The sequence below is a fragment of the Plectropomus leopardus genome, chromosome 12 (genome assembly GCF_026936395.1).
Source record: "Plectropomus leopardus strain MGB_pleo_1.0 chromosome 12, ASM2693639v1, whole genome shotgun sequence".
Classification (NCBI taxonomy): Eukaryota; Metazoa; Chordata; class Actinopteri; order Perciformes; family Serranidae; genus Plectropomus; species Plectropomus leopardus.
In genome coordinates, this window is record NC_142187.1 from 18,059,393 (window position 1) to 18,071,932 (window position 12,540).

At 39.2% G+C, this 12,540-nt stretch overlaps 1 protein-coding gene across 3 annotated transcripts in view; it reads right to left on the bottom strand.

The window, feature by feature from the left end:
• Positions 1-12,540, bottom strand: part of tcf3a (transcription factor 3a) — a 35,699-nt gene that overhangs the window by 5,457 nt on the left and 17,702 nt on the right. Inside the window, exons 8-18 of one of the 3 annotated variants that reach the window (XM_042497195.2) lie at positions 11,978-12,027; positions 10,057-10,156; positions 8,172-8,308; positions 7,891-8,035; positions 7,717-7,775; positions 7,501-7,579; positions 4,560-4,624; positions 4,246-4,419; positions 3,434-3,545; positions 3,152-3,284; positions 1,890-2,128 (exon numbers count right to left, since the gene is read on the bottom strand). In XM_042497195.2, coding sequence (XP_042353129.2) covers positions 1,890-2,128; positions 3,152-3,284; positions 3,434-3,545; positions 4,246-4,419; positions 4,560-4,624; positions 7,501-7,579; positions 7,717-7,775; positions 7,891-8,035; positions 8,172-8,308; positions 10,057-10,156; positions 11,978-12,027 — 1,293 coding nt within the window. The remainder of the gene's footprint in view (positions 1-1,889; positions 2,129-3,151; positions 3,285-3,433; positions 3,546-4,245; positions 4,420-4,559; positions 4,625-7,500; positions 7,580-7,716; positions 7,776-7,890; positions 8,036-8,171; positions 8,309-10,056; positions 10,157-11,977; positions 12,028-12,540) is intronic. The other 2 variants (XM_088085378.1, XM_042497196.2) reach the window with 2 other exon arrangements.

Below are 12,540 nucleotides of genomic sequence, written 5' to 3' on the forward strand. Positions count from 1 at the left end.
AGGGAGAGAGAGGAAGCAAAACCCTCTGCCAACACAGAAAAAGCCACAGAGAAAAAGAAAAAAAAAGCCAAGAGTAGAGACTGAGGGCATCGTGTTAAATACATCAGCAGCAGGAGATGTATTTATCTGAATGTGAGGAAGAGGAGGTCACTGTTGATATCTGTAAAAAGAAAATGACAGAGGGCGGGGGAGTGAGTGGAAAAATGGAAAGGTTTGTCTCAAAAGACAAGGTGGCAAAAAATGAAAGGGTTAATGCTTGAAAGGCTGGGACATGCGGCACAGAAACACTGCAACAAAGCTGACGAAAGGTTAATACACGTGACAACCCTGCTTTCATGCTACCTGGGGTGCCAGTGAACAGACTATGAAAGAAAGGTTTTTTTTTTTAAAAAAAAAAAGACATCATAATGCTGAAATAACCTTGAAATTAAAATGACTTTGTGGTTTACTAAAAGCTTAATGAAGGAAAAAGCAAATGAGCGCACAAAAAGATGTGTTAATACAAAGGGCGAGGCAAAGACATGTAAGCATTTTCACAGTGGAAACAGACGGCCAATTATTAGACGGGGCAACACATAGTGCATCAGAACAAGTAGCAGTCCTGTATGTGTTACCAGAGGACGAAAACCTTAGAAGATGAACTGGAGAATGGGCGTGTCTTAAAAAACAGTCACACAGCTTCATTTCCTTCTGCCATGTCCTCAATTTGTGGATCATTTTTGGGGTGGACGAGTGTTGGCTGGTAATAAGTGGCATAATGGCCCACATTTATGTAATGAGCAAACAACAGAAAACAGACGCGAAGCGCGGCATTCACCAGTGTGGAAGTGAGCCGAGGCCACGATCAAATCTCATGTCAGGTCTGAACTTGTGTACGCAAGCTGGAGTCAGTGTGGACTTTGTGGTACAGCGAGGTAAATCCATGAGACCATATTTTGACTGGCATCTTTGCAGCCACGTAGCAATCACTTAAACTGCACAGTAAATGTGAAAAAATATTAGATTTCCACGCTCTCCATCACAGCTCGCAGTTGTCTTCATTTATCTGAAACCTTTTTTTTTAAATATATATTTTCTAAAATACTGACGAGCCAAAGCATGTTTATATCGTTAAACAAAAAAACATGATTTAATTATTTAAATACTAGTAGCCAAGGCGATTACAGTTTTCCTGTGTCTGGCTTGGATACAGATGGTGTGTGAGTGTCTCCCCTGCCAACTGTTATTCCCGAAACTCAAGCAGACCTGATACACGCAGCCATGAGCTTTTTGCTCTGGGTCAATAATAACTTTTTATATGACTATTATAACAATATCAATATTATAAAATATAGGCAAACATAATTAATACGTGCAGCCTATGGGCTGATAAATATCATGAATAAATAAATTAAATACTTTAATTGTGTGTTTTCCTGTCCTCCTCTGATGCCACTTTTTAGGTTGCCAAATAGAACAAACCTATTTAAACTGGACGTCTCTTGCAACACGACTCTCCCCGTCTCAACGCTCGAGGCGAGGCCTCTAAATCAACAATATCTTGGGAAAGGATATTTAAATGACAATTGTTTATTATCAGCCACATTTATCGAAGAACGAAAATTTCTACGCTGTTATTGGCAAGATGCGACAGTTTCATGAATCACATTCTAACACTTTCATGAGACGATTTCTGTGCTCGGATCTGCGCTGGTTTGTACGTTGGATTGATAAATGAGGGCCAATCTGTTTAACACCACAAGTGGAGCCAAAGGAATTAACATTTTAACATGATTTTAAATGATGAGCAGCAGGACATGTCAGGAGCTGGGAAGTGAAGCCGTGTGGGAGTTTTATTTTGTAGAGAGGCCCTTCCCCTCCTCTTCCTTCCTCCCTGGACACCCACTGACCTCGAACTTGCTGCTCCAGGTTGAGTATAACGTTAACGGCCTGTTGCAGCACAATCAATTTGGTCTGCGGTTTCTCGTGGCTCAGATGGAGCTGACACATGCGGCCCAGCTCCTTAAAAGCCTCGTTGATGTCCCGCACACGTAGCCGCTCACGGGTGTTGTTTGCCATCCTCCTCACTTTCTCCCGCTCAGCCTTAATCTCCACTGGTAGATCTTCGTCATCCACCTCATCATCCAGACTAGCAGAGAGCCAATGGCAGGTGAGGAGGAAATGAAACAACAGTTTGGGTACAGTTCACTGAAAATAACTTCCCAATAATGGTGTATAGTACATTTCTCTAATAATGTCCACCGACACCATATGGAAAGGGATAAAATGCTCAACTCAATGACAATTACAAACACTGCTACAAAGGTGGGTCACATTAGGAATATTCAGGAGTGGAATCAGGAGCTAAACGTTTCCATCACATCTAAAGAACCATGAAGATAAAGTAAATGACAAAAAAAGTTAACAGCTTTGTGTGAGATGCAATGTCTGAACTACAGCACAGTCCGGGAGCTATATGTTGTATGTGGCTGTGTTTGAAATGCTGGTAAAGAATCAAGAAAAATATTCCAAATGGAAATTCACAGCATCAACAATGAAGAACAGCAGCTAAGCTGAAACTGGATGAAAAACAACAGCGTGTAAGATAATGTGATCAACAACTGCAGCAGTGTTTACAATTGTGATTTCATTACGTCCAAGATTAAGTGATGATCTTGTAACTTTTCACTCTGTGTCTTCCAACCATTGGCTATTAACTTGTCTTTTGTCTGTGTTTGCTTTCTAGTTTAGGGCCTTTTCTGTTCATTAAGCTTTGTATCTGACAGATTTTATTAACTTTGTGCTGTTTTTAATACACAAATTATCATTTTAGGGGTTAATATTCTTTTTATCCTCCATTTCCACTTTTACTAGGTAAATGACATCGCCAACTACCTACGCATCCTCTTTTACAAATGACTTTTTTTATAATCCAATTAAAGCAGATATAGAAAAAAGTAAAGCACAACTAAAGTAATTTCAATATTAATTGCCTGTTTTGAGATTAATATACTAGTCTATTGTTGAAATAAATATGAAATTAATTAGAATAAAATTTAGGAAAGACTATTTTCTGATACATTTTATATTTAAACCACAGCAGAATTATATGCCATTAAGTCTCATGCAATGACAGATGAGTATACATGTGTGAGAAGAAGGTTTTATATACCTTGTTCGAAGGCGGGTTTTAATGTCTTTTTTCTCATCCTCTGACCTGTCGGTGACGGAGCAATTTTCATCATCCTCCTTATCCTCCCGTTTGATTTCAGGACCAGCTGAGCGATTTAGGCTACTGGACAGGCCTGAACAGAAAATTCAAACACAAAGATGCTGAATAATATACATACAGAAAAAAAGAAAATTATTCAACATCGTATGGTGGCAAAGTGTTACCAACCGTCCTGAAAAAGAATATTAAACAGAGGGGTGGAGAACAAACAGGAAGTCTTACCGGTGAAACCGTCGGGCTGAGAGCCTGGCTGCACAGATGCGGGGCCGTGGTGTCCGTGCATTAGTCCTCCACTAGAGGGCAGACCTGCAGAGTCCTCATGGTGACCAGACACCTTCAGGACAACAATTTAACAGTTTCAGTGATCTTGTAAGAATTCTGTAGCATAACACAGGGTTCATACAGACAGGCGTTTTCAGATTCAGTCAGATTCAAGGACTTTCAATAAACTTTTCAAGCACTCGTTTTTATTTTTAAGGCTGATACTATTTTCTTCACAACCATCTGTTGCAAAAAAACATTCGTAAAGGGAGCAAACATGCTACCAGGGCATTAAAAAAGTTTATTATTATTTAACTGCTGCTTATTTACTGCCAAATTACAGCTCAACACTTGCGATAACAGCTGATGCTGCTTTGGTTTTCAGGCTAGCAAAACATCCTGGTGCTGACCATTTAATGGTGTTAACCATCAATTGGCGCTCATACGACAGTAGTTAATAATGGCAACCACTGCTGTTCTTTGCTTTCTAAAGAATTATTTAATACAATTTATGAAATCATTTATCATTCTGTTCTCCTCTCAGTTATAGCAAAGTACTTTTTCAAGGATCAAGTAAAAATTAAGAAGACTGATTTTCAAGGTATTCCAGGACTTAAATTTCTGACTGTGGAATTCAAGTACTTCATCACCCCAAGCACCTTGTGTGAACCTTGAAAATAGCTAAAAAAACAGGTAAACTGTTCTCACTGTTACACTGAAAATATCAGGTGATTTCTAGACAGGCTTCCTGTGCTGCTATTCATTCATCTCACCAGTCCTGGCAGGCGACTGGTCAATCCAAGTGCTGCACTGGTGAAGGCAGGAGGCAACCCTAAACCAGACGAGAGCAGGCTGTGCATCTCAGCCAGGCCCTGCCCTCCTTGTCCGCTGGCGTGACGCTGAAGAACATTGATAGCTTCATCCAGACGGTCCTCCACTTTACTCGGCTACAGAGAATGAAGAATAATACAGGATGAGACAGCAGCAGAGGTGATGCATGAGTGACTGTAGCATCCCCCTTTGTAATTTACTCCAATGATCTTTTGGTGCATCTCTGATGTTAAAATGAAAAGACACGTTGACTCACCATGGACTCAAAGTTGGGAGAAGGCGTGGCCTGACCGGAGGACCGAGTCCACTGGGATGCAGAGCCTAAAAAAAAAAAAAAAAAAGGACAAGGTTTTGATTCATATCAGCTGAGCTCATGTTCTCACACTGATACCAACATATTAACTCACAGGTAATGGCCCAGAACTTAGTCGTGGATGTTTGATATTCCATTAAATGCATTTTCCATTTTTTTCTCAAGTTCACAGAGAGATGTTAGCGTTCGGTCGGTCAACAAGAAGCACTCCTGAAAACAAGCTCCACTACCAAGTAGATGACTGATGCAGCTGGGGCTTGAGCTTAGGCCTCAGTGAGGAACAGCAGACTACCAACGATTCTCGACTTATGGCCCACAGGATAAATATGGCCTGCAACGGGGTGTCAGGCGACCCATCGACCATCTTATTTTTATTTATTTTAAAGCCAAAAACAAACAGCACAGATGACAAACAATATATATGAAGCACACATTATATGAAGTGATACAAAGAAGAAGACACGAGACAGACAATGCAACATTAAGCTACGCAAAAAGCACATCACACATATAACACATAAAAAAGCCACACACAATAGCACACAAAAGGTGGATGTCAAATTAAAAACAAGTCCAAAGGCCAAGATCAGTGAGTACAGAGCTGAGTAACTTTTAACTCTTTGAACCCCAGAGTGTCATCACTTTTCTTGTGCTGCTTTCAAATGCCTTTCACATGTATTAAAACTTTTGAGCTCCAAATTTGTGCAATATTTCTATAAAAAAAAAAAAAAAGGCAAAAAAGGCAAAGAGCAACTTGGCAAGAATTGTCCTGCATATTGCTAAAAACAAATGTAGATTTAGAAAATTATTTCTATAAAAATAGTGACAAGGTCCAGAAAACTTCATATTTATAATTATCACATTAATGTATTTTGAATTATTTTATAGAATTATTATGTTTTTTAAGCAGTTTCTTGGTTCATTTACTTATTTTATTTGTTTTATGTGATTTTTTACTCTTTCCCCTTTGTTTTGTTTTGTTTTTTGTTGGTTTGGGGTTTTTGTTTTTGAAAGAAATCAAGCCAATTTGCCCAGATTTTAAAGGGTTAACTGTCTTTTCAAGGTGGTTTTGAAAGTATTGAAAGAGGTGCAGCTCCTAACATTGTCAGACAGTGTCCCACTAATTTGTTGTTTAGAGAAAGAGTACTGTTTTTTTCTTTTTGCCTTGAATGTAAATAAAATGCCAGAATATATTTTAAAAAAGCATCAAAAAGGGGCTTGTTTTTTTTTTAAATCCCAGGAGACGATCAGCCCAGCAGACATCTAGGCTACGCCCTGAATGTCCACAAGTCTTAAAAACGCTCCTACTACTAATGTGATGGAGATATGAAACATGTAAATAGAGAATCTATAAAACATTACTTTCCCGCCCATATTTGGCCAAAGATTGATTAAATTGACAACCTTAAAGTAAGGTATTTCCTTATTTCATCTTTATTGGGTTCATGATCATTATCTTTTCCCCCCAAGTGTGTAATGAGCTTTCACATGAACCCAGCCCAGAGACAAATGGGGAAGTGTCACCACCCTCATTTTATTTTTACTGTATTCCCCCTTCCTCTCTCATAAGTTATATTTGGATGGTGTGTGAGAGATCAAGTGAAGGTTAAGCTGAGGATGGCGTACCATGAGTAATATTTACAGTATGTACAGATAAAAATGCCAGCGTCTGCAACTAACTACCTGTAAAATGTGCAGGCACGGCATGCAAAATGTATCTGCATCCCATTTTTGTTTAGTGCCAGCACATGAAAACTGACTAAAAAACAATCTGGGTTATTCATATTTTGCAAATCAGTCAGATTTATCAACGGTAACCCTGATCCGTGCTAGATCCAGTCATGCTTTTACTTAAGCTAATGCTGTGGAGACATTTTGTTTGTAGCTTTTTACTTGCCATATACACAATCTTGATAGCTTGATGTTTTTTTATGACTGCTATATGGCCTCTCAGTTAAGGTGAGCACTTGTCATTGTTTTGATCTTTAATTGCTAATTGAGTGTTAACTGAGTCCGGCAATTCAGAAACAAGTCAGTATACAGTCACCAATGTTATATATGTTTGTAAAAAATATTTGTCCTTCATTTGGTATCACTTAACAGCAGCAGCTAACTTCACACAGTCATCTTTAGTTAGGTACTTTTACAGAGCGGTCCATATTTTCAGCTTTATACTATACAATTACAGAACATGGAGTGTTTTTTTTTTAAATTTGAGATAAATAATGAGAATGAAAATAAGATTTTTAATTAACAAATATAAACAAAAGAAGAGTACTTCAGGGAAATATACATTTCATCTTCAAAATGTCCTCAAATTTAATTTCCTGAAGACTCATTGAGTAGGTAATTCTTTCCATTACAAAGATTTAATTAATGCTATTGTGCCAGTCCTCTGTAGTTAATGCCTTTTCTTTGTAATTGCCTTTAACAGTTACACTCAATGTTCAAATAAGTATTGTGTTTTCATTTTAGCCCAAAATAACTTCTTCCCAATTAAATGTATTTTTAATAGCAAATATAGCCAAAAAGTATTTACTGTTGGACATGCCCAAAATAAGTGATAGTGATTGTCTTCCTGGGATATGTGATGTATTTTAAGTAATAAGTTTCACTGACAAATTGTGTTGGAATTTGCACGAGAACGTTAACATCACCAAATAAACAAAAATAAAGAATCTTAAAAATAATGTTTTACTTACACCTTTAACCCAACAGATGGAGCTACACTGTCACTGTGATCCATTCAGGATTAGTTACAATAACAACACACTTTTTAAAGATTTTATCAGCCCCTTACACAACAGTTAAGACCCTGAACAAAACTACTAAACAACCAGCTAACTTTGAGGCTTCAGAAAAAAGACTTGCTTTAATCCCTCACCTGAAACAGCCTGTGGAGAGCCAGAGGGAGTAGACGGAGACGGAGGGAAGGTGTTACTGTGTGGGTCTGAAGGATAGATCTGGACAAAGAAAGAATCTGGTTTAAATTCACTGAAATTTGACTTTTTTCTGTTACTATGCTGTAGAAAGATGATAACTAACATTTGAGTCTTGTGTGAAATATGTAACTCTAAATATATATATTTTTAACACTTACAGATGCCAGGGCTTTTCCGATCTCGTCACCTGAACTTCCAGGTACGGCACCTCGATTTGCTTTTTGGGTGGATAAAACGCACTTCAATTAGATTCTTTGCTATCCTATGACAATACTGCATGAAAACATAAACAGCAATTTTCACAAAAAAAAAGCACACATTAAAGGGTTTACCCATGATGGTGTCAGCCATAGGGGGTGTGTGGCTGGGGACTCCGAAGCTGCCGGGGCCAGAGTGGAAGCCAGCAGGATGAGCCCCATTCACTTCACTGCCATGCATGGGGTAGTTTTGGGGAGAGAGGGGCAGCGGCTGCCGTTTCTGGGAAGCAAACACATCCAGTGATTTTTATGCACAAACAGACAGAAGCCCTCAATGATGCATTAGTCAAAAAGTGTCAAAGACCTCATTATGTCTTCAGAGAAAAACAAGACCAAAGTGCGAAGACACAACTCACCAGTCTGTCTTGGGGGTTGATGGCCGTAAAGGGAGCATGCTGGCTCAGATGGGGGGAGTTGCCCAGCATGGCAGAATAACCAGGCTGGACCATCGACCTGGCAGAGCCCCATGGATCAGAGGGCGGGTGGAGGCCTTCTGTCAGGGGACATCCAGCAGAGGAAGGGGGAGCATAAAGGGCGAGGGATAACCAGCCACAGGAGAAGAGAAGACAATGAAGGCCACATATGAGACATGTCACATTACTGTGATGACTTCATTCAACTGTGATGCACTATTCAGCACCCAGGCACCACAGGGTGTTCGCTAGGCTTGTCGCCGTAGCTGCATACAACAATGACATTACTCGCCCACCGCCCCCACCCTCATTTTGCTTACTTTATCAATACTTGAACGAACACTACAATTATAAACAGAAAGAGAGTGTTTGCTGTGTACAGCAGTGAAGTGGCAGGAGTCAGACTGGACGATGGTGGCGGATTTGGTGTTAAAGCAAAAAGTGAAAGCACTTATTTGGCAATATTTTGGATTCAAATCCAATTCTACAAGGAAACGTGATAATGTTAACTAATAATTTACACTACAGCAATTTAAGAGTATGTATGTATATATGTTACAGATGAAGTTCATGAATGAATCCTACTCCTTTTCCAACATTAAAGATTTAATTTCTTGTTGTTTATTAGAATCGATTAATTGATTTTCGTGTATAGGTTATCATCTAGTTCTGCTGTTGTCATTTTGTTAATTTTTTTTATGTTTGTTTTACACGTTAACATAAATATCTTGCAAATCAACTCAAATGGACTCTTCACAGGTCTGTTTAAGGCAGCGATCAGAAAGCTTCAGCTGATCCAGAACTGGTTGTAACAAGAACCAAAAAGGCTCAGTGTGAAACTCCAGTTTTCAGATCACTACAGTTTCTCAAAGAATGAACTTCGAAATTCTATTGCTTGTCCATAAATCACTAAATCACTGGTTTCAGTCCAAGATAACTGGACCAGTAAAAACCAGACCGGTTCTCAGACCTCTCAGATTGGCTGGTTCTGGATTGCCGGTTGTTCCCAGAGTCAAAACAAAACTGCTATGCTGCTTACATGTGGAGCAAACTGCCAGAAGAGTCAAGACTTGAGACTGTTTTTTTGTTTTACTCTGTGTGCTTTTACCTGTTTGCCATTATTGTTTTTATTTTATGGGGTTTGTTTGCATTTTTTTAAAATCATTATTTGTTTCTGGTGCTTTTACCTGTGTAATCTGATAAGCATTTTGGGTTGCAGTTGGGTATGAAAAGTGCTATATAAACCAAATCTGCCTTGTTTTTCCTAACAAGGGAAACGAGTTTGGTTACATAGAAGAAGCCACCAACAAATTCCAAAAATGTCTTGTGTTGTAGACATAATTTTAATGAATGATGGCATTAGTGCTAATCTAACAGTGCATTTTCTGTGACTATAAACGTCAACTTGTGCTTAGACGGTTAAATGCTTTTAAAAACCTCAGCAGTAGAAAATTATGTGAAATTTGCTCTAAAAGACACTGAGTGTCATCAATGAATATAATTTCTCCTTAAATTACTGATATAATCAGTAACACTGATGTTGTCACGAGTTTAACGGGTGAGAAATTTTCCTCACAGCGGAGCCCCTAGTGTTCACTGGTATACAGCTACAGCACCCTGGTTTGTCCAGACTTCCATAAAAAATACTATGGGGAGCTCATTTCATATCCACATTGGCTACATTTGAATATTCTACAAATAAATTATATTACATATTATATTACATTTACCCGCATTAACAATAACTACTGTCTTAGTCAGACTGAACTTCTCAACCCAACACAATGAACAAGGGGAGGCTCTAAAGGTAAACGTTGTTTCGACTGACCTTGCATGTAGAACGGTGGTGGGTAGACGTTTCCTGCCTTGGAGGCTGGGTAGCCGGCACCATCCCTGTTAAAATCCTCTCCGGAGGCTGATGCATAAACCTACAGAAGATACACGAAGGAAAAAAAAAACTGTTCAAGTGTTCAGCTCAGTGTTTGTAAACTGTGTCACAAATCACTACTGTAAACAAACTATATAGAGTATCTAACTTATTGCCCGAACGGCATGCAGTAAACATTATATGTGTCAGTTTTTGCTTTTTAACATACTCATATAATAAGTTCCTTGAGAGCTTCTATGTGCTTTGTGATTAGGAACACGACCACAAATTAATTTCCCCATAAAACAGAAGCTGGAATTAAGTGAAGTTTTTAAAATAAAAAAAAGATATATGCATTAAATACCTGATTAAACACAGCTCTAAAAAGTATGTGTTCCTCACTTCGCTGGAATCTTTTTTTACGATCTGGTTTTATTACTTAATTCAATAAACAGGCTGTTGCAACATTTCTGCAGACTGGAGCACTGAGCATCATGTATCGAATGTGCAGTGTCAGTGATTTCACTGAGCTCCGTCTCCCATCTCTATAGGGATTTTACATTTTATCCTGTTAAACTGAAACACCCTGAAAATGGTTTACAGATGCATAATTCGCACTCTTTAACACATTTATATGTGACCACACAATGGGAGATGCAGTCGGATTTGGTGCATAGTGTAATGGGTATTAAGGAACCACTGTTCTGAACCATCATATCTTTCTCAATCAAGACTATTTGAGACAAAAAGCAAGTATCAAACTGCATCTGCAAAACTCAAATCCAAATGGACTGAAGTTTTCTTCTGTAATTTGATTAAACAGAGAGAAAAAGTGGAGGAAAAAGAAGGGAGAGGAGAAGAGGGAACGGAGAGATGCACTCCTAATTACTGAACCATCTGCCGAATCCTGGATGGCAGCCAACTCCACTGGCAGCTGGGATAGAGGGATGGGGGAGGGAGAGAGAGAGAAATGGGAGAGAGGCGGCGGGAAGGAGGGGGGTGGGCGGTAGGAGGTGGGGGTAGAGAGGAGTGGGGAGGGGGAAGGAAGAAACAGAGAAGAGAAGGAAATAGGGTGCCCAGAGAGCGAGAGTGGGAGGGAAAAAAAATGAGGTGGAGTACGAACTATCAAACCCCAGTATGAATTCCCTTCAGTGATCTAACGGGTAAACTTGGCAGAGGGAAAGAAATGTGGCCGTAAAGTAAAGGGCCTACAAATACAACACACTATAAATACATGCTGCAAATGAGTGACTGGTTGAATGAGTGGCTTCCCCCCCCCTTTCCTTTTTTTTTCTCTCTTTTTTTTTTTTACATTGGTGGTGCAGATACACAGCTGTAAGAGCTGGATGTCCTGTAATGCAGCTATTTTACCGCTTTGCGAGCCAAGGAGAGGCTTAAAGATGTCGAACGGAATGTAAAAAGGGGTGTAAAAACATGACAATATGCCCACTGAGCAACAGACGTTGCCACCAACATTGTCTCCAAGCTTTAGCTCTGTTACAGACCAGGATTTATAGGCTACATATAGCCAGATTTTAGACCATATATAAATAAATACATTGAAAAAACATACAAACCTGGGAATGATTCCAAAAAGTACTGCATACCCTGCCTTTACATTATGAATGATTATTTTTGTCATAAACACAGAATATATTTACTCTTTCATCTAGGCTAAGGTTAAATATCTACTATACGTTTACTATTCAACCTTGAATAATCAAATCTGTCAAGAGACAAAAAAAATCTTGTCGTCCTAAGACAAATAGACGTATAATAGACATTTACTGAATATTTTTTCAACGTTAAATTGCTCAGTGGGTGAGCTGCCATGGACTGACTGTAGTTCAAGGCTGCAATGTTTCTGGGCGCTAGTACTCACTGAGGAGGGCAAGCCAGGGGGCACCTTCCTGATCTTTTTTGGCTGTGGTCCTGAGGGGAGGAAGACAGGGAAATCACATAAGTATGCTCACTCACACACACAAAAGCCACATTCACACTAAAATTTTTATTCTAAAACAGCATTTTAAAACAATCTCTGTACACAAAAGCATTTTTGCACAATTTTACAAATGATCAAAAAAAGGGATAAAGGGGCGCCCAGTAGCTGACGCCCCATGCACAGAGGCCACGTCCTCGCTGCAGCTGTCACAGGTTTAATGCCGGGCTCAGCCCTTTGCTGCATGTCATCCCCACTCTTTCCCTATTTCACGCTTAAGCTTTCCTATCTCCAATAAAGGCAAAAGCCAAAAAAAGGGGATAAAAATCTGAAAAGGTTTGTAGAGCTAGCTATAATGTTTTGGCTCAAAATGCTATCACTGATGAGACCTAATCGCTAAGTGAATGTGGGCGTCTGCATATCGTTTTGAAGTGTCCATTTCCGCCCATCCAGAATAAAACTCTACCTCAGAGTAGTGTGGAAGCGAAGTGTCAATGTAGCAATAG